The sequence below is a fragment of the Carcharodon carcharias genome, chromosome 5 (assembly GCF_017639515.1).
Source record: "Carcharodon carcharias isolate sCarCar2 chromosome 5, sCarCar2.pri, whole genome shotgun sequence".
Classification (NCBI taxonomy): Eukaryota; Metazoa; Chordata; class Chondrichthyes; order Lamniformes; family Lamnidae; genus Carcharodon; species Carcharodon carcharias.
The window spans coordinates 40248732-40275691 of NC_054471.1; the positions used below are offsets into that span (position 1 = coordinate 40248732).

General features: G+C 41.4%; 1 protein-coding gene across 4 annotated transcripts; it reads left to right on the forward strand.

Moving 5' to 3' along the window:
* Positions 1 to 652: 652 nt before the first annotated feature.
* LOC121278420 (mitoregulin-like) lies at positions 653 to 15416 on the forward strand. Of its 4 annotated transcripts, none has more exons than XM_041188840.1 (3): positions 653 to 927; positions 11793 to 12074; positions 14206 to 15416. In XM_041188840.1, exon 2 carries the CDS (start codon positions 11872 to 11874, stop codon positions 12040 to 12042), a length of 171 nt encoding a protein of 56 aa, XP_041044774.1. In that variant the 5' UTR covers positions 653 to 927; positions 11793 to 11871; the 3' UTR covers positions 12043 to 12074; positions 14206 to 15416. The 4 variants fall into 4 exon arrangements, 3 of the variants coding, with proteins under 3 accessions (XP_041044774.1, XP_041044773.1, XP_041044772.1); XR_005943139.1 differs by having other exon boundaries at positions 658 to 927; positions 11793 to 12114; XM_041188839.1 differs by having other exon boundaries at positions 661 to 927; positions 11793 to 12084.
* Positions 15417 to 26960: the final 11544 nt, after the last annotated feature.

The following is a 26960-nucleotide window of genomic DNA, read 5'->3' on the forward strand; positions in this document are numbered from 1 at the left end:
TGCTGACAACCAATTTAGTCAAGCTTGCAGTGTGGTGCATTTGCGTGTAGTGGGAGTTACATATATTAATACACGGGGCTCTGTTCTTTGCAGACAGAAAGAACATGTGAACACATTGTGCCTGTTTCAGCTAAGCAAAATAAGTGACAGCCATTCACTAGCTCATTCCTCAGGGTAATGCGTTGACCAATCAGGGTATAGCTGCCTGGTTTAAATTTCAAACAATGCTTGGCGTCAGTCACCATCAGTGATGCATTCTCAATGGCAACGCCACTTGCCAACCAATCAGCCGTCTTTTCATAATAGTATACATTGTTGATTTCCCCCTTATATTGGTATTCTTGCAAGTGTCATGACGACTGCAAGACAAAAAGCTTCAACATGTCTCTTTTTTCAACAATTCTCAAGTTCTGTACTACCAAAGGACTAGTCCTAGTTTCGAAAGAAGTTACATCAGAAACATATATATGTACCTCACAAATCCATCGCTATTTTAACACCTGGTTTTGCTATTTTCAGTTGCGCTGAAAGCAATGTTTTTGCTCCCATCCTTCAGGCGTTGGGCACTCAGTGGAACATGCGCAATATGAACTTTTTCCTTCACCCAGCTGTTGTCTCCGCTCTGTACGGAAGTGAGAAATGGAAGACCCATTGCTCGGGATATCGTATCTTAGCCATGCTCTGTTCTTCGTTGTCGGATTCATTGCCGGTTGGGAGGCCAATAAACTGTGGCATCGGTACCAGCGTTGGCGGAATACGTTTTTATGCTTAGCATGTTTTCTTCTGTTTTATACCATTTGTCTCATATTCTAGGCTTTCCGCTCAACGCTTGTCACCAGCCACCTTGTGGGCCTGACACAGAAGAAACTAAAGTAGAATTTCCGTGGTCTCGGAGTCGGCTAAAATAATATTGCTGGACAGTTAAAGGTACTTAAAAGAATTATAACGATAAGGGTCTCTTGAAAGAGAAGCGTAAACCGTGCGTCTTTAATGTGTTACTTAGTTGTAATTTCCCTTTTACTAATACCCTTCAGGGACTAAGCAGATCTTGGCCGCGAAGATACCAAAATAATCAACTTTCTGAAATAATCATATGGAGCAGCAACTTCACCTTACAATACCTACAACGAATTAGATTCCTCCATTTTATATTGCACACCTCCGCGATCCATGAACTGCTGGCGCAAGAAGCTGTTTACACCACCACATGGGAATTTTTCTAAAATAATTTTTGGAGGTGATATAATGGGTGAAAAGAAATCAATCCAAATGATGAGGGAATGAGGTGTGAGTGCGTCCATGAATGACAATTTCTTATTGGATGGATAACAAATGCTGGCCTTTTGCCAAGGCCAGCCACACCCCATGAAAGAATGAAAAAAATTGTGGACGAGGGAGGAAAATAATACATGGTCAGACATATCCACAAGGTGGATAGGGGTAAAAGAGCAGTGAGTCAGGTGGCAAGTTACTTGTCGCAAGATTTCTAGCATCAGACCTGCTCTTGTAGCCAGGGTTATATGGCTAGTCCGGTTCAGTGATAACCCCAGGATGTTGATAGTGGGGGATTCAGTGATGGTAATGCCATTGAATGTCAAGGGGTGATGGTTAGATTCTTGTTGGCGATGGTCATTGCCTGGCACTTGTGTGTGGCAAATGTTACTTGCCACTTGTCAGCCCAAGCCTGGATATTGGCCAGGTCTTGGTGCATTTGGACTTGGACTGCTTTAGTATCTGAGGAGACAGGAATGGTGCTGAACATTGTGCAATCATCTGCCAAGATCCCCACTTCTGACCTTATGATGGAAGGTCATTGATGAAGCAGCTGAAGATGGTTGGGCCAAGGACATGACCCTGAGGAACTCCTGCAGTGATGTCCTGGAGCTGAGATGATTGACCTCCAACAACCACAAACATCTTCCTTTGTGCAAGGTATGACACCAAACAGCGGAGGGTGTCCCCCCGACTCCCATTGAGTCCAGTTTTGCTAGGGCTCCTTGATGCCACACTCGGTCAAATGCAGCTTTAATGTCAAGGGCAGTCACTCTCACCTCACCTTGGGAGCTCAGCTCTTTTGTCCATGTTTGAACCAAGGCTGTAATGAGGTCAAGGGCTGAATGGCCCTGGTGGAACTCCAAACTGGGCATCCGTGAGCAGGTTATTGCTAAGCAAGTGCCTCTTCTTAGCATTGTTGTTGACCCCTTCCATTACTTTACTGAAGATTGGGAGTAGTCTGATGGGGGGGGGGGGGGGGGGGGGGGGGGTGTGGCGGGTTAATTGGCCAAGTTGTATTTGTCCTGCATTTGTGTACAGGACATACCTGGGCAATTTTCCACATAGCTGGGTAGATGTCAGTGTTGTAGCTGTACTGGAACAGCTTGGCTAGGGGAGCAGCAAGCTGGAGCACAAGTTTTCCGTACTATTGCCAGAACATTGTCAGGGCCCATAGCCTTTGCAGTATCCAGTGCCTTCAGCCGTTTCTTGATATCACATGGAGTGAATCGAATTGGCTGAAGACTGGCATCTGTGATGCTGGGGACCTTTGGAGGAGGCCAAGATGGATTATCCACTTGGCACTTCTGGCTGAAGATTGTAGCAAATGCTTTAGCCTTAATGGGACTCCATCTCATTCTCTCAGTTCCTTCGCCTCTGTCGCATCTGTACTGATGATGCCACATTCCAAAAGGGCCCTTCTGACATGATTTCCTTCTTCCTTCACTGAGGTTTCCCACCCACTGTGTTTGACAGGGCCCTCAACTCGTGTCCGATGCATCTCCCACACCTCTGCCTCACACCCTCCCCTCCCTCCCAGAAGCATGATAGGATCCTCCGGTCCTCACTTTTCACCCACCAGCCTCTGCATTCTAAGAATCATCCTCCGCCATTTCTGCCAACTCCAGCATGATGCCACCACTAAACACATCTTCCCCTTGCCCGATCTGTCAGCATTCCATAGGGAGCATTCTCTCCGGGACACCCTTGGCCACCCCTCCATCACTCCCAACACCTCATCCCCTTCCCACAGCACCTTCCCATGCAATCACAAAAGATGCTACACCTGCCCCTTTACCTCCCCCCTCCTCACCATCCAAGGGCCCAAAGACTCCTTTCAGGTGAAGCAGCACTTCACTTGCATTCCCTTCAATTGGGGCTACTGCATTTGCTGCTCCCAGTGCGGTCTACTCTACATTGGGGAAACCAAACGTAGACTGGGTGACTGGTTTGCGGAACACCTCTGGTCTATCCACAAGCATGACCCAGAACTTCCGGTCGCTTGTCATTTCAACATCCCATCCTGCTTTCATGCCCACATGTCCGTACTTGGCCTGCTGCAACGTTCCAGTGAAGCCCAATGCAAACTGGAAGAACAACACCTCATCTTCTGACTAGGCAATTTACAGCCTTCTGGACTTAACATTGAGTTCAACAAATTCAGACCATGAACTCTCTCCTCTATCTTCACCCCTTTTTAAATCCCCCGTTTAAAAATTTTATTTCCATTATTTATTTATTTATTTATTTATATACATTTATTCCTTGTTTTATCCCCTTTTAAATCTTTTTTTATCCCTCTTCCTATCATTTTTCCCCAAACACTGCCCCTCTCCCCACCCCACTCCCAAAAGGAGTGTTACTTGTTCCATATTGTTCTTTCACATAGTGCTTACCCTTGTTCTGCTATTCACACATTCTGCTTTCTTACCTTTATGCCACAATCAGCACCTTTTTTTTTTAGCCCTTACCACTACCATTAACACTCCCCTTGTCTTGTATCCATGACATCTTTGTCAGTCTCCCTGTAGCCCCCACCTATCGCTGACCTTATATCCAGCTTCACCTGTTCCATCCCCCTTAAACAGTATAAATTTCATCGCTTTTCTGCTTCTCTTTAGCTGTAAAGAAGTCATACAGACTTAAAACGTTAACTCTGTTTCTCTCTCCACAGACACTGTCAGACCTGCTGAGTTTTTCCAGCATTTTCTGTTTTTACTTCAGCCTTATCTTTTGATTGAGTGAGATAACTGTATATTTGCATGATTTTTTAAAATAATGTACACTGTAGCTTTCTGTGTATTGTACTATGATTTTCTTTGCATCAAAATGTATATTAACCAATGGAACTTGGACTAAAGAGCAAATGTTGAGAGAGGTATTGATGCTAATAATTTGAGAATCTTAGATAAATCTGGGAGGGTCACCAGCATTTGTTGAAGATTATGCCTGGGACCTTGTAAAGGAAACTATCTAACCATCTTAGATCAATTCTATAGCTTTGAAACCCTAATGTTGAAAAACTAACATGCTTGTGAAACAACACAATGTGAAATATAAAACAAAGAAGAATCTACCTTTGGGGATCATGCATAGTAGGAGATGGTTCATGATATGTGACCATAAGTTGAATTAAATGGAATGACTTTATTATTTGCGCTTAGTATTTTAGTTTATGATATTTTAATAACGTGTAATGATAAAAATCAATTGCCAAGCACAGTCAATGCTCAATGCATAAAAGGTGAACTATTCAGAATATTTGACAGTCACTTAAGGGGGCTGAAGGAAAAGAGATATTCACCCCTTTTGGATATTGTGAACTTAAACTGTAAAGAAAGCAGCATGTAGAAATCACGCAAGAAGCTCTGAGAAGCATCAGGAATTTTCTAGCAGGCCTCTGATTTGCAAACCAACTGTGAGAAAATCATGCCTTAGAATTACTCTTTGTAAACAAATTAACCATGTATTCAACACTGCGGCTTTAACACTATGTATAAGTTTAAACATTATAATTCAGAATCTAAGTGAACTTGTAACTTTGGATTGTATACTTAACTTTAACTGCATAAAGCTGTACCAGACAGATTAGAGCTGGTATAAATTTACAAGGTGTTCTGGATGCATGAGAATCATCTTCTTAGAAATGTAATAAATTAGGAGCTAACATCGGATGCACAGGGCCAATTAAAAATCAATTCTCTGCCCTGATATCTGAGCCAATTGACCAGTTATTTTGTAAATGAGGGAACTAGTTCAAGGTATAAGAAAAGAGGTTGAAACCATGTTCTTTGCAGTGAAGAGAAAACAAATACAACAGAGGGACTACCACCACCCAAGGTCCGAGAAGTACAAGAAACCCTATCGGGTGCAGAAGTCCAACAGACTATAAGAGTTTAAGTCAAAAAGAGAAGTCTACAAGAGAAGTCCAGTCCAAGTTTTTGCATGCTCCATTGTCTGTAGCTGAAACTCATAAGTATAACCTGTTAAATTGTGTAAATTACTGCCTAGTTTGCTAAGCCATAAGATGCAGGAGCAGAGGTAGACCATTTGGCCCATCAAGTCTGCTCCGCCATTCAATGAGATCGTGGCTGATCTGATAATCCTCAACTCCACTTTCATTCCTTTTCCCCATAGCTCTTGATGTCTTTACTGATTAAAAATCTATCTCAACCTTAAATATACATAACGACCCAGTCTCTACGGTAAAGAATTCACCACACTCTGAGAGATGAAATTCCTCCTCATCTCTGTCTTAAATGGGCGACCCCTTACTCTTTGGTCCTAGACTCTCCCAAAAGGGGAAACAGCCTCTCAGCATCCACCCTGTCAAGCCCCCTAAGAATCTTATATGTTTCAATAAGGTTGCCTCTCATTCTTCTAACTCCAGTGAGTACAGGTCCAACCTATTTAACCTCTCCTCATAAGAAAATCACTCCATACCCGGGATCAACCTAGTGAACCTTCTCTGGATTGCCTCCAAGCCATCTTTTATGTATAATAAAATCTTTTCACTTTGCAATGGACTTGCTGTCCACTTGTTTATCATGTCCAAAATTCCGGACACAACTCATAAGGAAGAAAGGAGGCAAATGACCAGAAATAAAAACAGGAAATGTTGGTAATTCCCAGGTCAGACAGAATCTGTGGAGAGAAACCGAGTTAGATCCTGGCGTCCCTTCATTAGAACTGAGTCCGCATTGATTCATCCTGAGATATGGTTTCATGGGTGCTAGTCATCTCTTTGTATCTCACCCAGGGACAAATCTTTGAGTGAGCACACAATGATTGCAGCATGCTATTTCACTGGGAATGGTTGATGATACTTAATGAAAAAAGCAAATCCTGTCCCCACCCAACATTGATTTGTGCAGTCTTTCCAGAAGGTTAATAATCAGCTGGTTTCCCCACTGGAATAGATTATTTGTCTCCCACGTTTGTTGAAAATTTCAATATATTAGAAAATGACACAAATAAGTGTCAACATTTTCTGCAGGGATTTGCTCCAGAATTTCCTGCAAAATAAATGCTGTTATGATGCAACAGTTAATGTGTGCCAGGTGGATCAAATCCAAGAGGGAACCTTGATCGCACTATCACAACGGTTTTGCGATTCATCTTTATTTCGAGATGCGTGCACTGAATTCAGAGGTAGTAAGTCTACCAAGACTTTGAGATTTAAAAAAAAACTAAATTAAAATATTAACAAAAGAAAAGATTTTAAACACATACATAGGACTACAAATTACTACTATAATAACTCCTAAAATTAACCTGAGTCCCAGTTATACCCCCTTTAAGGCAATGGTCCAAAAATAGATTTTTAGATTTTAAACAGATCTAGCAAATTAACATAATAGTCTGGACATTGGAACTCCAAATGATTTTTCTCCAGCTCCAGTTTCTATAGACAGCAGGCTTATGCACAAATGCAGGAGGCTTCATTAAGGCTACTTCAGACACTTCTGTTAGATCTCACAATGCCTTCTCCTGACACACAGCCTCATTCTCCTTTATATATGTTTCTCTTTTCTTAATATGTAAATTCCATTGTTTCCATATGTCTTTGGAACTTCACCTTTCTTATAATATAGATCTTTTCATGTTGCAAATATTTTCATTAACCTCCTTGAAATTCAAACCTTTCATCTATCTAAAAATGCAAATTCCTGTCACACCTTACATGCTAAGACCCCAACCATGTTTACCTACTTAGCATTTCAAAGGCACTTCTACACCTTACACCTTTTGATAACTTCAACTTGCAGTCTGTTTGGCCACAAAATGTAAACAGACAGAGAAACACAACCCCTCAGAAACCTATTTTACAACAAATCAGAATATTATGAAAATCATACTTTCATGACAGCTATACTGCCAACATTTGCACTACCGTGTAGTGATCTTTCATCAGTCATCAATACCTAAGCTATGACCTCTTTCTACTGTCTGATTTTAGGATTACAACCCTAATGAAGAAAGCAATATTTGTTGCTGGTATCCTTCCCTACGAAAGACAATGGGCATGCAGCAAACAACTCCATTTCAGATGGTGTGTCTTCATATGGCGCACCTTTGCTGATAGCTGAAGAGATAATTTGTGGATTGTTGTTTTTGACATCAGCATCTGTCGCCAAGCCATCATAGTAACATTGAAACTGAATATCTTGAAATCTGGGTTTCATTTAATTTAACATGAAATGCTGGAAGGCGACAGGCAACGGCTAAATGGCCTTTGTACTATAATTTTAAAAAATGACATTTTTATATAGCATCTTTCATAATCTCAGTGCTTTGCAGCCAATGAAGTCCCATTGATTTATAATGTTACGGATAGGGGAGAGAAGCAAATCTGAGCCCCTTTATTTTCTTGCCATCTGTCCGTAAACAGAGGTGTTTTAATTTTTGCAGTAGGCTGTAGCATGTTTCCCCAAACTCTCTGCTTGTGATGTAAATTTTAAAGTGACTCACAGCAAACTCTCTTTAGGGTTAAATCAGAAGTATAATTTATTCACACATTCAAACCTGGGGGTTGGTCGTAACTTCATACACACACACGCACACAAACACAAGCACACAATAAGAAAATAGGGAAAAGGAGGTTTTACCACCATTAATAACTTAAAAGAAAAAGAATCACAGATATGGATATCAGTTCACATGATTGCCAGCATTCAGTGAGGATTCCTTCACGGAGGAGTTACAGCTCAAGTGGTTCAGCTAGCTCCTGCTTCAGCAGGAGTTGCAGAATTCCTTTAAAGCTTATGGTGTTGCAGTGAGATGAGGTTGGTATACAGAGATTACTGTTCAGCAGGCTATGGCAGGAATCTTGCAGAAGCAGGCTTTGAGGAAGTTTTGACTTGATGCAGGCTGTTGGTCAGCCTGGAGTTCTGCTGTTGTGTTTGCAGGCTGGAGGTTAAACAGCAGACTGAGTTGTGAGTCTAGAAATGTAATATTAAAATTTTCCAGAGGCCAGAAGCTTAGATCATGTGATGTTGCCCATTAATGAATCAGTTGCAGGCTAACAGTTTCTCTGCCTCCGCTCAAAATCCATTGTTCACCTTAGGAGATAGATGGTGGCCATTAGCACTTCTACAGGTATAATGGGTTTCGATAGCTCTGCACCTATGAGAGGACCAGGCTGGGGAGACAAATCGTCTGCTGGTCCCTGGTTTTGTTGATTGTAATGTGTCCTCACAATGAGAGGTATGAGATTTCACAAGATGAGATTTTGTCCTGTAACTGCTGCAGTAAATTTCCAGAAACTGTATCCAACTTGTGAATCATGACCGGTAGCAGCCATCTTTTGGTTCAGCAAAGCTTTTTTTTAGATAAGCAAAGAAAGTAAAGTTTGATTTAAATAGTTTTGATCTCTTTCATGTCTCAGGGACATGACAGTAATCATTGTTGCAATGCAAGAAACACAAAAGCCAATTTGTTCAGCAAGGTCCCACAAACAGCAATGGGATAAGGGGTTGGTTGGGGACTGAATATTGCCTAGGACATTTTGGAGAACTCCCCTACCCTTACTTGAACAGTGCCCTGGGTTTTTATGTCTACATGAAAGGGCAAATGGGGCCACAGTTTCATCACTTCATCCGGTGGTCTGTGAAGTACAAGTACCAATTGGCTCTGGCTATGGTTCCCAGTTCAAAGTGTCATATTTACACAGAATCCAAGTACAAATTAGTCTAAGGTCATGGGGAGAAATGTGAAATCTGTTGAAAATCGCATTGAGTGGGCAGTCTGATCCCACTTTGTAGAATGCAGAGGAATTCTGGCTCAATGGGTTAAATATGAGTTATGGTTGCCTCCCTGGTGCCAGGGTCAAAAATGTCTCTGAGCACCCTGAGGTGGCAAGGTGAGCAGCCAGCAGTCGTAGTTCACTTAAGTACAAATGGCACAGGCAGGGAGAGGGATGTGGTCCTGCAGAATTTAGGGAGCTAGGTAGGAAATTAGCAAGCATGACTTCAAAAATAGAAATCTCCGGATTACACTTAGAACTAAGCAAAAGTGAGTATAGAAATAGGAGGATAAAGCAAATGCATCCGTGGCTGGAAAGATTATACAGGACAGTAGGCTTTAGATTCTTGGTACATTGGGACTGGCTCTGGGGAGATGGGACCTGTACAGGCTTGACAGTTTGCACCTAAATAGAGCCAGGACTGAGTTCCTCGCAATGCAATTTGATAGTGCTATTGGGGTGAGTTTAAACTAGCTTGGCAGGGGTGTGGGAATCAGGACACAATATCAGAAAGGAATACCAAGGTGCACCGAATACTGGGAGAGATAGAAAACACTAAAATCAGTAAGTTAATAGGTGGGGTCAGAGTAAGGGAGAGTTTAATGAAGTCTAAAACACGGAGTGTGGTAAATAAGATTGGTGAGTTACAGATGCAAATTGCCATGTGGAAATACAATGTTGTGGCTGTAACAGTGACCAGGCTCAAAGTGCAGGACTGGGTATTAGATATTCCTAGATAGAAGATATTCAGGAAAGATAGGTGAGGAAGAAAAGGAGGAGGGTAGGGTATGGACCAAGGAGAGCATTGCAGCTCTGGAGAAAAAGGATGTCCCAGAGGGGTCAAGAATAGAATCTATTTGGCTTGAGCTAAGGGACTAAGAAGGCGCAACTACATTGCTCAGTGTAGTCTACTGGCCACCAACTAGTGGGAAGGATGTAGGCAAATTTACAAGGAAATTACAGACAGGTGCAAAATTTTAGAGTAGTTATCATGGTGGACTTTAATTATCCAAATATACATTGGGATTGTGGTGGTGTAAAGGGAAGAAAGGGGCAAGAGTTCCTGGAGTGTGTTCAGGAGAATTTTCTACAGCAGTATGTGTCCAGTCCAATGAGAAAGGAGGCACTGCTAGACCTGTTTTTTGGGAATGAAGTGGGCCAATTGGATCAAGTGTCAGTTGAATATTGAGAGGACATTGTATCATTTAGGCTGACTATTGAAAAGGACAAAGAACAATCCAGAATAAGAATAATTAACTGGAGGAAAGCCAACTGCAATAGGGTAAGAACAGATCTGGACCAAATAAATTGGAGTCAAAGGTTGGCAGGAAAAATGGTAGCTGAGCAATGGGCAACCTTCAAAAGGGATAGTTCAAGCACAGTCAAGGTATATTCCCCCAAAAGGGAAAGGTAGGGCAAATAAAGCCAGAGTTCCCTGCATGACAAAGAGATAGAAATTAAGATAAAGAAGAAAAAGTGTATTATGACAGGTGTCAGGTAGAAAATACAATTGAGAACCAGGCTAAATGTGGAAGGTTCAGAAGAGAGGTGAAAAAGCAAACAAGAGAAACAAAGAGGAAGTATGAAGAGAGACTGGCAGCTAACATAAAATTGAATCTCAGAGTCTTCTATAGTCGTACAAATAGTAAAAGGGTGGTAAAAGGAGGCGTAAGGCTGAATATGGACCAAAAAGTGGATTTACACATGGAGGCACAGTGCACAGCTGAAATATTAACTAAATACTTGTATCTGTCTTTACCAAGGAAGATGTTACCCAGGCCATGGTGAAGTAGGATGTAATTCAGACACTATAATGATTTAAAATTAATGAGGTGATACTGGATAAGCTGTCTGTACTTAAATTTGATAAGGTACCAGGATCAGATGAAATACTGAGGGAAGCAAGATTGTAAATTTTTCAGTCTTACACTTGGTTGGTGCCAGACGACTGGAGAATTGCACCTTACACCCATTCAAAAAAAGGTGTAAAGAAAAGCCGTGTTGTAGGATGGTTGAGTTGTACTGTTAGTAATAGAGTTGAACTGCAGACACTTAAATAGAAACATTAAGTTTATTTACAATATACTCAGCAGCAACTACACAAAAGCTTCCAACTCCAACTCTATCTCTACACTGCTTAGGTAGTCCACGGTACTCTCCTGTTGGTTACTACAGGTCATGCGATCTTTCCTAAGAAGTATTATTCTTAGAGGTACATTACACTAAATAAAACCATAATCACTACACCCATTGGCCAGTCACTTACTCACTCAGGTTGGCGGGGGTGGGGGCGAGAGAGACACCCGATGCGGGGCCTGATTGGCGGCCTAACGGTGCAGGACCAGGGGGAGAAAGTGTCGGGGTAATCGAGGCGGGCCAAGCAGAGAGCCGGCAGAGGCCTATAGCTTTCCCCTTCTTGCTCGCCTTTTGGATCCTTTCCTTCGCCCGTTCGCAAGGGGGGCTACTGATTCTTGGCATTCAATGCGCAACAACTATTGGGGCAATACCCCGCAAAAAATACAGGGGACCCAAACTTCATCAAGGTGAATGCAATAAACATGCGTAGAATTCGTCTGAGCAGTGGCCACGTGGTCAGAATGTCACATGATCAACCCCTTCAGGAATGAACTAATATAAGAAAAAGACGCACCATAAATCTGTTTGCAACCCGCAAATAAATCACTGTTTTAACTGCTTTTTGTTACATTCAGACACCAGTTGTTGCGCCCTCAGCGAGGCGCAAAGTAACTTTATTTTTGCTACTTCCTCCTCTCAGCTGATCCGAGACACTGGAACGTGGCCCGGAGAGCGCACGCGCGGTGGGAGGTTGCTTCCTGCCCCACACCAGGGTGAATATGGCTGAAGTGTCCGAGAGGACGTTGCAACTAGCGGTTGTTCTGTCCTTTACTTCAGGGGTCATTATCGGCTGGCAGGCAAACATCCTGAGGAGGAGGTTCCTGGATTGGAGGAAGAGGCGGCTGCAGTCGAAACTGGTCGAGACGCAAAAGAAACTGGACTTGGCTTAAGTCAGGGGCAGCGAAATGCACCTCAATCCGCAGTGGGTAAGGGTGAGCGTGCTTCACCTTTTATAGTGTCATGTAAGCTGCTAATTTGGGATTTTACATCTGTCCGCGGGCCCGTCAAATTCCTGCAGTTACCAATACAGGCTATCTATGTGGTCTTATGATTATAAGAATATAAACTTTCTTAGTAGTTAGACTTGCTACTTGCTAAACAGTTCTGTAACTGCGTTGGCACGTTAATATTCGTTAAAAGGTGGTGGTAGCGATGGAATTTTAATTTGCATTGTAATAACTGTTACACGAATGCATTGTTACTGGAGCAGCTGTGCACTTGCATCAATGTCGTGCATATTTAATACATTATTCCAACAGCTGGTCAAGCTTTCAGGGTGCAAGAACTAGAAAAAGAACATTCATATCTGAGAGCCAGTTAAGTCAGAGGTTTGTGAATTCGAGCCCCTCCACGGGTTTGAGCCCAATCTATGCTGACATTTAAGTGTTGCACTGAAGGAATGACCTGTTGTTAAACAAGTGCGATGTTAAAATAACACACCCCCTACACTATTGTCTGAGCGTGAAGGGTATCAGATTAACATTCCTTCCTCAACTCCATCTAGAACAGATTCACTTGGTGTGTGGGATCTTGCTCTGTGCAAATTGGTTGTCATATTTGTTTATATAATGAGTTATTGTGTCTCAAAATTAATTAATTGACTGTAAGGTGTCTTGGATAATATCTTGTATTTGTGGGCGGGCACCAGAAATTTGACATTGTTGTAAAAACTCAACTGGTTTACCAATGCATCGTACGCACGGAAGCAAAATGTCACACCCAAGCTCACCTAATCTACATGAGACCTTATTCCATTCTATGGTGAGCGCCCTCAAGGCCATAGGGATGGACAAAACGTTGCTTTGACTGTCAGCTGTATGCTAAGGATTGACTTTTAAAACTAAGTAATACAAGTTATTTTTCCCTTCACATATACTTTGTAATTATTTTGCATGCTGTGTGCTCAGCATCACAGTTTAGTTCATGGTATATTTTAATTCATTTCATCAGCATTTAGATTATAGGTGCCTTGAACATACACGTTTCAGGGTTGCCAACTTTGTTTTAGTTTATTCCGACAATGGAGGTGTGGAACATGACTCCACAAGTACCTGCCGGAATGAATCTTGCAAAGACTACTTTCTGTTGATTTCCTCAGGATATCAGGACCATTGCCTTAGAATACAAATTTTTTGTTTTATGCTAAGATCTCCAAGCAAGTGTTAAAAGCCCATCATCTGTAAATATTTGCATCCACCCTGTTTTGATTGTTGAACTTTGTGGTAAATATGAATAGTTTCTCAAAGAGCTGGGAGGTTTAATGGAGGTTTTGTGTGTTATCTTGAAAGCATAAAAGGATTTGTTGTTCACCTGGAGTCTTAATTGCCAATTACTTTGTGCCTAACGTGATATTTCAGTGAGTGTTAAATGCAATGTTTTCCATGAATATATCAAAAGTTTTACATGCTAGTATCAATCAAAGTATCTCCTAATTTTCTTTTGGAGTGTGCCTTCCTTTTAAGTGCATGGCCTATTTTTTGCCCTCCCGAACATGCATTGTAACCTAGAGGGGGCCTGTGCGGGGACTTTTGGGTCGCTGCATGGTCACACAGAGGGAACATTGGTATCAATCACAGAATAGATATGGTTGTTCCTTAACTTCACCCACCACATTTGTTATTTTACGATTTGTGCCAGTTGCACTTATTTTCTTCCCTGCCCCACCCCACTATTTTTCATTTTGTTCTCTGGTCCTTTTTTAAATTTATCCTTTAGACCACCCAGTATTCCCTGATCAAGAAGGCTGACAGGTAACTTGCAGTTCCAATCCACGTCCTCTTTCACTAACCTTTCACAATCAACTATATGTAGACATAATGCAGAAGAAGCCAAGGTAGAATTTTCTAAGCCTTGGAACACTTTTAAAAATAATAGTGCTGCCTTGGAATAGTGAATTAAAACAATTTTTAATTAAGGTCCCTTTTGAAAAACAAATAATGAAAGGATAACCTATTTATTTAGCAAAGTAGTTTATAATGCTAAAGTTAGCGTGCTTATATTTAAATACATTGCCAAGTTGTTAATTTCCTTCTTTATTGTTATCCTTTTTCCAGGCAAACAGGCCAACAGCACCAAGTGAGGACCCGGGATGCCAGTATTGGCCGTGAAGATACCAATTGAACCTTTTTTCTGAAGCAATCATGGAGCAGCAACCAGCTGCCATAGAGCAAAAGACTCTTCAGTTTTGAATTCCAATTCACAAAATGTTTACACGGAAAGCTATTTTTGCTTTGAATGTCTTTGACTGTGGCCAAGAAGCTGATCTGCCACTTGTTCCGTTTTTTTAATGCACAAAATATGAATTAATTTAAGAGTAATTTCTGCATCTTAAATAAGACACTGTTTCTCATACAAAAGCTGTAGGGGTATGCACCAGTAATGGCAAATACCTGTCTCTGGGTGACTTTCAAGATATATTTTTCCTTTTTTTAAAATAGTATTTTTCATCAATTAAAATTGATAAGTACAAAGATATTAAAAACTTAATCCTAATTGGTCTGCAATTGAAAATAAATATTCTGGAACTCCTAGGATAAATACCACTCCTAGTGCGTAGCTCTACAATATCAACATTAGATGCTTTTTAGGGGTGAACATTGGAATGGCTTGAAGGGAAATACCGTACTAAACTTTTTTTTCTTTCAATTGCTTTATCCTTTTGAGGAGAAACTTTAGATTTCCCCTAAGCTCAAAATACTCAAGTTCAGCCAATTGTGAGAGCCTCTTTATTTACTTTTGGGAGAGGTATTGACTGTTAATGAACTGTGGAAGGGAAAGTTTTTGAGAGGGTAAATAAGTTGTTTTTACTTGGTATTGTGTTAGTAACAAGGGGGATATAAACTTATAATTAGTACTAGGAGCATAAAGTGGAGATTAGGAGTCAAGTGAACCACAACATTTAAGAGGAAATTAGATAAGTAATTGAAGAAGAAAAATATAAAAATGGTACCGAGAAAGAGCAGTGAAATAACATTGAAGGAGAAAACTCCATTGTGGAGCTAGAACCAGCACTGGCGTGATGGAGTCAACTGTCTTCGTATCTTCTTGCATGTATTAGCAGAGGTATTGCATGCATTACCTCTGCCCTAACTCCAGCCATACCAAGAATTTTAGCATACATTTGGAGTGATAAGCTCTAAAATATTTCATTTTCTTTTTCTGTTGTTACGACATTTTGCACTGGTAGTTCCTGTTTATACCTTTTTAAGTCAATTTACACTGAAGTATAGATGTTTCAGTATCATCAGTAAAGGATTGATGCGAAGGTTTTCTGTGCTCTGAATTAATTACCAGAAATGATCAGAACTGTAATTCTTTCACAAACGTACTGCATGGAACACTAACCAATGTGGAAACATGGCACCTGTACGTCAGCAATACATTACCTGTTTTAAAAGAGGCTGATCATTTGTATATGCTGCAAGTTAATTTATTCCACACAGGCCCTTTTTTGGAGACATGGCAACTTAATCATTATCTGTGGAAAAAACAGGCAAGTAAACCGTTTGGATGCACACTCTTCTGCAATGCCTGTTTTGAAAAGGAGTTCACACATGAAGCATTACTTTGATTATTCTCTCCACAGATACTGATCTGCAACATGTTTCCAGCATTACCTATTTTTATTTCTGATTTCCAGAATCTGCAGTTTTTGCTTACTATGTATTTTCTGATTGGCTATTCAGTTGCCTCAGTCTTTCATTAACTAGGATTTATACTATTTTTGGAGAGGGATGATCAGTAAATGATCTTATTCTTCATTAATAATCTGCTAGAAAGTATGAGAGTACATTATAAGGGAGGCGGTGGAGTAGTGGTATTATCACTGGACTGGTGACCCAGGGTAATGCTCTGGGGACCCGGGTTCTAATCCCACCATGGCAGATGATGGAATTTGAATTCAATAAAAATCTGGAATTAAATCTAATAATGATTATGAAACCATTGTCATAAAAACCCATCTGATTCACTAATGCCCTTTAAGGAAGGAAGTTTGCTGCCTACATGTGACTCCAGATCTGCAATAATGTGGTTGATTCTTGAATGCTGGGCAATAAATGAACGAACAAAACACAAATAAACCCATGAACAAATGTTTAAAAATACTAAGCGATTTCAATAAATGGGATTATTCTCCTTTTAGAGCACAAAGTTAAGGGAGATGCAAGAAGTCTTTTATTTAATCATGAGATGTGAGCATTGCTGGCAAGTCTGGCATTTATTGCCCAACCCTAACTCTCCCTTTAGAAGGTGGTGGTGAACTGCCTTCTTGAACTGCTGCAGTCCAGGTGATGTAGGTATACTATAACCCACATTGCTGTTGGGGAGGGAGCTCCAGGATTTTCACCCGGCAACAATATAGAAATGGTGCATGACTTGGAGGGGAACTTCCAGGTGATGGTGGCCCCCATATGCCTGCTATCCTTGTTCTTCTAGGTGGTAGAGATCACAGGTATGGAAGGTGCTATTGAAGGTCCCTTGGCGAGTTGCTGCGGTGCATTTTGTAGATGGTGTACACTGCACTGGTGGTGGTGGGTGTGCCAATCGAGCAGGCTACTTTATCCTGGATGGAGTTGAGCTTCTTTAGTGTTGTTAAAGCTGTACTCATCCAAGCAAGTGGAGAGTATCCCATCACATTCCTATAGATGGTGGAAAGACTTAAGGGAGTCAGGTGGACATTGGCCACAGAATTTCCAGCCCCTTTTAGCCATAGTATTTATGTGGCTGGTCAAGTTAAAGCTTCTGATCAATAGTAACTGCCAGAATGTTGATGTTGAGTGATATCATTGCATGTGAAGATGATATGGTTGGATTCTCTCATTGGAGATGGTTGCTGTTTGTGATTTGTGTGGTGAAAAGGTTGCTTGCCCAAATCTTCCTCTCTGGATAGCACTGATTCAGGTTGGAATATGGTTTCATGGCTTTTGTAGCTCCCCCAAGAGACCAATCTTGTGTGACCAATCTTTGGAGTGGACCATTTAACTGGGAGTGGTTGATGAGAATCACAGAAGAGTCTAATCTTGCTTTTGCCCAACATTGAAACATGTATTCTTTCCAGAAGGCTAATGATCAGGAGTGCTTGGCTGATTTTCACTATGTGCTAGATTATTTGTTCCCAAGTTCATTGAACATCATGCCCAAAAATGTTTTCTGCCTTGAGGACCATTCTCTTGAGTTCCCCTAAGCTTTAAATAGTTACCTTTTACTAGTCCACTAGATTGACATGTATCATTTTGATAGTGATGGCAGACTATTCAAAAGAAAATTGAGGGGGTTGGGGGAATCATAATTTGGCCCAATAATGCTGATATTGTAGATTGCTGGGTTGTATTCCACAGGGAACTACAGGCCAGTCAGTCTAACCTCAGTGGCGGGGAAGCTATTGGAAGCAATTCTGAGGGACAGAATTAATCTACACTTGGAGAGGCAGGGATTAATCAAGGACAGTCAGCATGATTTTGTTAAGGGGAGGTCATGTCTGACAAAATTGATTGTATTTTTTAAAGAGGTGACCAGGTGTGAAGATGAGGGCAATGCATTTGACGTAGTCTACTTGGACTTCAGGAAAGCTTTTGATAAGGTCCCACATGGGGGACGAATAACAAAGGTAAGAGCCATGGGATCCAGGGCAATTTGGCAAATTGGATCCAGAACTGGCTGAGTGGCAGGAAGCAGAGGGTGATGGTTGAGGGGTGTTTATGCAGCTGGATGCCTGTGTCCAGTGGGGTTCCACAGGTATCAGTGTTGGGTCCCTTGCTGTATGTGGTATGCATAGACGATTTAGACTTGAATGTAGGAAGGTTGACCAGTAAGTTCGCGAATGACAAGAAAATTGGTGGGGTGGTAAATAGGATGATAGCCTTAAATTACAGGAGGATATAGACGGGCTGGTCAAATAGATGGGCTGATCAGTGGCAAATGGAATTTAATCTGGATAAGTGTGAGGTGATGCACATTGGGCAGGTCAAACAAGGCACTAGAATACACGATGAATGGTAGGACCCTAGGAAGTACCAAGGATCAGAGGGACCTTGGTGTGCATGTCCACTGATCCTTTAAGGTAACGGGACAGGTAGATAAGGTGGTTAAGAAGGCATATGGGATACTTGCCTTTATTAGCTGAGGCACAGAATATATGAGCAGGGAGGTTATGCTGGAACTGTATAAAATGCTGGTTAGGCCACAGCTAGAGTATTGCAAACAGTTCTGGAATCCACATTATAGGAAGGATGTGATTGCAGTAGAGGGCAGAGGAGATTTACCAGGATGTTGCCTGGGCTGGAGAGTTTTAGTTATGAGGAGCGATTGGATAGATTGGAGTTATTTTCCCTGGCGCAAATGAGATTATGGGGGGGACATGATTGAGGTGTATAAAATTATGAGGGGCATAGACAGCGTAGGCAGGAAGGAACTTTTCCTCTTGGTGGACGGATCAATAACCAGGGGGCATAGATTTAAGGTAAGGGGCAGGAGGTTTAGAGGGGATGTGAGGAAACATTTTTTCCACCCAGAGGGTGGTGGGAATCTGGAACTCACTGCTTGAAAGGATGGTAGAGGCAGAAACCCTATAACATTTAAGCATTTGGATGTGCACTTGCAATGTCATGGCATACAAGACAATGGACCTAGTGCTGGAAAATGGGATTAGAATAGTTAGGTACTTGTTTGACCGGTGCAGACTTGATGGGCTGAAGGGCCTTTTTCAGTGCTGTAGACCTCTATGACTCAATTTCGTTATTTTAATACAGGGGCACTTACAGGGGCACTGATGTTAATGGCCAATACAGCTGAGCTCAGTTAACTCGAGCAGTAACTGGAGATCAAACCTGGGACCTTTCCTGGCTGTAGTATAAAGGGTTAAGAGAATAGATATGCTAATCTGTGGGGGTACTGATGTCAGGCAATTGTTCCAAAACATGGTAGAGAGAGGACGGGTAGCCCTTAGGGGAGATATGCTTTCCCGGAACCTCACTATGCACGTAGTGTAAATAAACTAGTCTTAAGTTAATACCCTGATTCGCCTGCAGCTCTTCCTGGATAGAATCCTGGCCTAGCACCTTTCACAATATGGTAACATTGAGGGATGGCATCAAGTTAGTCTATGGTTGGTGTCACACAATGAACATTCACGTTCCAAGACGACTACGGTCCTGCTTTTGCAAGGTACCTCGTTAAGCGACATAGGTGGGTAGCGATGGCGGTGCAGTAAGGAAAGCTATGTCTCCTACGCCGCTCATTTTCAAGCATTGAAGACGTACATGGACTTTGCAGCGGGAAGATGTGCCACGAGAAAAATCCACAACCAATCCAAGCCTGTCTTTTCCTTTTTATCGTAGGAACACATTTGGTAATTCTGCTTGGGCTGAAGATGACAGCACCAACAGCAGGATTGAGTATTTCAGATGCACCCAGACAGGACATTTCCAATGTTTCTGCTCCATTAGAGTCTCCAACAAATGATGACCGCACCAGAAATTGGCACATCTTTCATGCTTCCTAGGCCAAGTTTGCCAGCATCCCCAGGACTTCTGGTCCCTTTAATTTAGGTCAGAGTGTTCCAAATGCAGGGGTGTCTGTACAGGCTGATAATCTTGCATGGCTATGCACAATTTCTCTTCAGCCTTCTGCTCTGAAACTCCAGGGGCCAGGTTGAACACACCTACACGTTAAGAGCTAGTTTACCACCACATTGCTGTAATGATCAACAGATTACGGAAATCCTTTATGTCATACACAACTAAACTATTTTTCTGCTTAGCAGGTATGTGTGTGTACGGTCAGGCCGACATAAATTTGATCAGATTCTTCTGTCTGACATCCGGGTCACCTGCCAGGAGTTTCCACAACTTTTTTGAGAGTTGGGGAGCCTGAAGATCAAATATAGTATTTCTCTGCTCCCAGGTGCCATGCCAGTGTGTATGTTCACCCCTAGGGGGTATTGCTGAAGATTAAGGAGGAACTTGACCACATGTCACGTAGGGGTGTTATTTCCCTGGTCACACGACAAACTCACTGGTGTTCTGGTCTGTTCACCATCCAAGCCTAATGGCCACCTCAGGCCTTGTGTGGATCTTACTCAGCTTAACACAGCTGTGCAGAAAGAAATCCACCTGACAGTTTGGCCAAGTTTGCCAATAGTGACTTTTTACTTAGATCAATGCGAACATTGGGTTTTGCCAAATACCCCTTGACAAGGAATCTAGGCTCTTGAACTTTATCACACCCTTTGGTCGATTTTTTTTTTGATTTAACTGCCTCCCTTTCAGTATTACATCTGCCCCTGAGATATTCCAATGTACAATGTCAACAATCCTTGAGAGCAAGCAAGGTGTTATCCGCCATATGGATGACATCCTCATCTGGGGTTTGGATGAGCCAAACGTGACAAGAGGATCACAGAGATCCTCTAGGTGCTCCAGAGGCAAGTCCCATGCTCAACAAGTGTGATTTTGCCAGGACCAATGTAAAATTACTGGGACACATCATCCAATGCATGGCATTACAGCTGACTTCCAGAAAATGTAGAATTTATTCAACCAACATGCATCACCAATGTTCAATGTTTCTCAAGGATGGTAAACCAGGTGGAAAAGTTTATCCCTTGAGAGATCTCCGGTGGAAGAGCCCAGAATGGTTCAGGGGAGCAGAACAAATCGAGGCCTTTCAAACCACTTAAGATCACCTGATCTCCTCGGATGTCCTAGCGCACTATGACCCCACTTTGCCTACAGTTGTTGCTGCAGACACTTCCTCTACAGGCCTTGGTGGTGTTCTTATCCAACTGCAAAAGAATGGTGAGAGAAAACCTGTCTATTTTGCTTTGAAAGCTCTCACAGAAACAAAGTTAGGCCACTATTGAGAAAGAGGCACTGGTGGTTACATAGGCTGTCAAGTGCTTTTCAGGTTACCTGAAGGGGCTACCCTTCCTCTGCAAGCTGACCACAAGCCCCTCATAATACTCCTCAAATCCACTGAGACTAAGATGCCAAATGTATTCAATGATCTTGCCTCGGGTTGATGCGGTATCAATGTACTTGTCTATGCCCCGGACAAGTCACAAACCATATCTGATGTAATCTCCAGAGCCCCGGTTGACCATGCTATTGCCCTCGATTCTACATTGGGGTCAGAAATAGAAGTATTTTCCTCCACTGTCCATTTACACCATGAAGCTCCAGGGTGTTTGACATGTCAAAAAGAGGATGTTGAATGACGGCCATAAGGAGTTTGACCAGAGAGAACCCGTTGGCTAGGGGAGTAGCCTGATACTGCATGAGATCTGCCAATCCGAATTCTTGGACACCAGATCTTTACTGGTGTAGATTGCTCACTCAGCTTCTTCATTAGCTTGCAGGTGAAGAGGGGAGCTGGTGATATGAGAGGTCTCCACTATCAACAGTGAACTTCCAAAAATGATTGTTGGTAAATTAGGGCCCATTATTTGAAATAATTTCATCTGGGAACCTGTGGGCATAGAAGATGATGTGGGAGTTCTGTCTCCAAGGGTGGTCCAAATACAATCCTACCGACTGTCTTATCCGCAAACACTATGAGCAATTAACCCATCTGACAGTTGCGGACAACCTCCTGGTTTATGACCATCGTTTAGTCATTCTAAGTCCCATGTGACAAGATATTCCCCACAGCCTCCACGGAGGTCACTTGGGCATTGATAAACGCAGATTGAGAGCGATGCAATCAGTGTGGTGGCTGGGTATCAAACAAGCAGTCCAGGATTTTGTCCTATCCTGCCACACCTGCAGCATTCACTGTCCGACACCAACAGAACCCCTAGTACTATCAGTCTTTGCTCACGCCCCTTGGCAGAAGTTAAGACTCGACATCTTTGGCTTCCATGGCAAGACATACCTTGTGGTTATTGATTATTATTCTCTATGGTTAGAGATAATCAGGCTTCATACAACCACATTAGAACTCATCATCAAAGCGCTACAAGTCATCTTCTATGCCCACAGGTTCCCAGATGAAATTATTTCAAATAATGGGCCCTAATTTGCCAACAATCATTTTTGGAAGTTCACTGTTGATAGTGGAGACCACTCATGTCGCCAGCTTCCCTCTTCACCCGCAAGCTAATGAAGAAGCTGAGTGAGCAATCTAAACCAGTAAGGATCTGGTGTCCAAAAATTCGGATTGGCATACAGATCTCATGCAGTATCGGGCTACTCCCCTAGCCAACGGGTTCTCTCTGGTCAAACTCCTTATGGCAGTCATTTAAAAACGTGTTCCCTATTGCCTGCTAAACTTTGCAGAATCACACAACTGTCATAGCACAGGAGGCCATTCTGCCCATTGTGTCTGCACCGGCTCTCTGAATGTTCAATTCACTTAGTGCCATTCTCCCGCCTTTTCCTGTGAAATTTGAGTTTGCAAAAAGAAAAAGTTGAGGGAGGATCGAGCAGAGGCAACTATAAACAATCCTAGGAAAATATGAAGAAGCAATTTTTTTGCTTGAGTGAGGCAACTAACAGCACGGACAAAGTAAAGCAGGAATAACAATCTTTTTGGGTTTTGATGGGAAATAAGAAAAATGCTACAACCCTGTGACTCAGATCAGGAAATTCAATGGCTTTAAGCTTTTTAATAAGCCTTTCTAGGCTAAATTGGATGCATACATATTTTTCATTCTGCTGCAACATGACTGATCAACCATTCTCATGACAACACAGCCAACTCAGAGAAGATAGCTGCCAGCTTCATCAGGCCAATAAATTATATTACTTTCTGGAATCAACTGCCTTGAAATTATGCCTTGGGGTGCTGGCATATGAATTGTTAACAAGTTCATCTGAAGTGTCTTCCTCTGCTGCTGTAATGGGAGGCTTTAAAAAATGGGTTAATGCCTCATGGTAACAAAACAAAAAGAACAAAAAAGTCACACACACTCCTTAATTGCTTGCATAACTATTGTTTTATAACTCCAAAGCCAAATAGTAAGCAATGAGAAGCATAGAAAAATGGATGGAGTGACAAGTAATCAAATACATCTTTAATTAGAAACCATGTTTTTTGGTTTATTGCACTGAGTTTTGCTACTCAAATTTATGGTATTTTGAATATTAAAGATCTCTTTCAGTGGATAATACAACATAATTTGCAGAAGGATTATTGTGTCACACATGTCTTTCTAAGCAACTGTGCAAATAGAATTGTAAAATATAACAAAGGAAAGCTGAACTAAATCCCAATGCAAAAAGGCAAACAGGACAAGTTTTCTTCTCATGCAAATGTGCAGTCATTTCAAAATGATTTGTATCCCAACACGTTTTAAGTAGGAAATACAAACGTGGTGCCAGTATTTTCTACAATATATAAATGAAATATTTTTTCCTAATGTTACTGTGGGATACTTTAAAGCAGGCTTGTGGGGGCTGTGTTGTGTGTGTGAATGTGTATGTGTGACTAATTAAATTAAACTAAAGACGGTCAGACTGCAAGGTTTGGATCATCAAAGGGGTTAAGTGGACAGGCATTTTGAAATGGAAACGGATGAGCTAAGTAAGATAGGTAAGTAGGTTAGAGCTAGCGTTTACATTAATAAATAAGTTGAGAGGTTATTTGAATTTCAAAGGGACATGAGAAGATGTTTTACAACTGGCAAAATAGGTATGGCAAAGTTCTTAAGTTTATTTTTCCTATAAGTGCTGGTAATAAGGACAACATGAAAGACTTTTATATTCTGGGAAAGGTAACTTGCAAAGAAAGGGTGAAACAATGTAGTTTCCAGATCAAATGGGAGAAAATATATTTAAAGAATGATGGAAAGCTGTATGGGGAGTGACCATGTGAGATCTTAAAAGGTGAACTGTGTGAAACAGACCTGTGAAAAAGCAGCCTCTAGCCACCCCAGAGAAGTGATTGCTTTTTCCAGACAGCAAAGTTTGTGAAAAGTCTTGGAATTCCATTGTCAAGTGAGAGGGAGAAAGAAGTTGTGAAACACCTCCCTTAGAGCAACAGTTTGTGCTTGTGGTAATATTGCTGGATGTTTTATAAATTAAGAATCTATTTGGACTGTTGCCTGAAAGGGGTGTGTAGTTGGGAGTCTAGTTAAATAGAAATCCTTTGGGAACTGTTATAAGACTAAGTTAAACTGTTATCTTGTTTGTTTCACTTTTTCTTTTCTTTTGTTGATAAATATTTTAATTTAATCTTCAAAATCTTCAAAGGTGGTAGTGGACTCTACTTTTAATTTCAGTATACAAACCTTCTCTTAATAAACACAAGTTGAAAAATCATTGTGATAGCTTGGCCAAGTTTCCCTTTGGGATTTGGTCAGCCTAGCAAATATCACCTACAATATCATAACAAATAGTTCTTCTGATTTAGCCAGACTCTTCCATGTGCAAGTCATCAAATCAATTTGGTAAACAAGTTCTGTCAAACATACGCACACTTCCCCAAGAAGATAGTTCTTTTAATCCACCTTGACAATTCTGTCGATCTTGCTCACAAATCAAAAACATGCAACATAACCAATAGTTCCTGTGAATAGGAAGAAGATCAACGCCATTATCATTGTGTATCCAAAGTACAGAATAATGCTGTCAGTGCCTGTTACCTAGAGTTTAGAGACTCAGATATTAAGAAATATACTGTTGTAAACCCACTAGTTGGTAATGATAGCCATTGCCAGTGGTAGTTCTCAGCACAAAGATGTAAATATCAGAGAAGAACAGTTGTCTCCGAGCAGACGGGAATATTGAACACCAAAAACAGGAAACCAAACATCTGGTAAGATCATATACTATTAAGAATGAAGAAAAGCTGAATAAAGATACATCCAAATGGCAGTATCCCACCAATAATGATTCCAGGCACAGAATTTGTGTAGAATTATTGTTCAGGGATGTGGTGTGTGATCTGATTGATGCAGACGAGATGCTCCATTGTGTGTTTCTTGAAGCCAAAATAAGCACTGAAGGTCAGAGGCACTGAAATGTCAAACTGCAATGCCAGGATGGCAACCTCTGTTCCAAAAGGTATAGTTGCTGAAGATCCTTCTCCCCACGGAATCAGATTCATGATAAAGAAATCAGCAAAAACAATTCCTGGGCACAGAAAAGAAGTCAATAATACATTTGTTTTCCATTTCTCCCTATCAAATGATTTGTAAAAGCTTGAAGTCATCAAAAGAAGCTGGGTGCTTGACATGTTAATAGCCTGCTGGAGTCCCAAGCTATCAACTGCATATCACCCCCGCTGACCCTAATACAGTGTAGGCAAAAGAGCTGAACTTCTAGGAAAAACAATGCCAAAAGTACAGTACCAGGCACAGAGCGAAAGCTTAGAGGGCGGGGGGGTGGTTTGGCTGGAGAATGAGGCAGTCTCATGAAACTAATATTTTTAAAATTATATTTTTGTGGTTTATTGTAAAGTAGGTTTGAGGGGAAGGATGGTTGGGTGTGTATGTGATTTAATTACATTTGGAGTCAATGTGACTTCAATCTGCATATAGATTGGGCAAATCAAATTAGTAACAATACCGTAGAGGAGGAATTCCTGGAGTGTATATGGGATGGTTTTCTGGACCAATATGTTGAGGAACCAACTGGATATTGTGTAATGAGAAAGGAATAATTGGCAATCTAGTTGTGCGAGGCCCCTTGGGGATGAGCGACCATAATATGATAGAATTCTTCATCAAGATGGAAAGTGACGTAGTTGATTCTGAGACTAGGGTCCTGAATCTTAATAAAGGAAACTACAACGGTTTGAGACGCAAGTTGGCTATGATGGATTGGGAAATGTTACTTAAAGGGATGACGGTGGATAGGAAATAGCAAACATTCAAAGAGCGCATGGGTGAACTGCAACAATTGTTAATTCCTGTCTGGCACAAAAGTAAAATAGGAAAGGTGGCCAAACCATGGCTTACAAGGGAAATTAGAGATAGTATTAGATCCAAGGAAGAGGCGTACAAATTGGCCAGAAAAAACAACAGACCTGAGGATTGGGAGCACTTTAGGATTTTGCAAAGGAGGACCAAGGGATTGATTAAGAAGGGGAAAACAGAGTATGAGAGTAAGCTTGCGGGGAATATAAAAACTGACTGTAAAAGTTGCTATGGGTATGTGAAGAGAAAAAGATTGGTGAAGACAAATGTAGGTCCCTTACAGTCTGAAATAGGGGAATTTATAATGGGGAACAAAGAAGTGGCTGACCAACTAAATACATACTTTGGTTCTGGCTTCACAAAGGAGGACACAAATAACATACCAGAAATGTTGGGGAACACTGGGTTTAGTGAGAGGGAAGAACTGAAAGAAATCAGTATTAGTAGGGAAATGGTTTTGGAGAAATTGATGGGATTGAAGGCCAATAAATCCCCAGGACCTGATAATCTACATCCCAGAGTACTTAAGAAAGTGGCCCTAGAAACAGCGGATGCATTGGTGGTCATCTTCCGAGATTCTATAGATTCTGGAACAGTTCCTACAGATTGGAGGGTAGCTAGTGTAACCCCACTATTTAAAAAGTGAGGAAGAGAGAAAACAGGGAATTATAGACCAGTCAGCCTAATGTCAGCAGTAGGGAAAATTCTACAGTCTATTATAAAAGATTTAATAGCTGAGCACTTGGACAACAGTGGCAGAATCGGACAGAGTCAGCATGGATTTATGAAAGGGAAATCATGCTTGACAAATCTATTGGAATTTTTCGAGAATGTAACTAGTAGAGTTGATGAGTGGGAGCCAGTGGATGTGGTTTATTTGGACTTTCAGAAGGCTTTCGACAAAGTCCCACATAAGAGATTAGCGTGTAAAATTAAAGCACATGAGATTGGGGG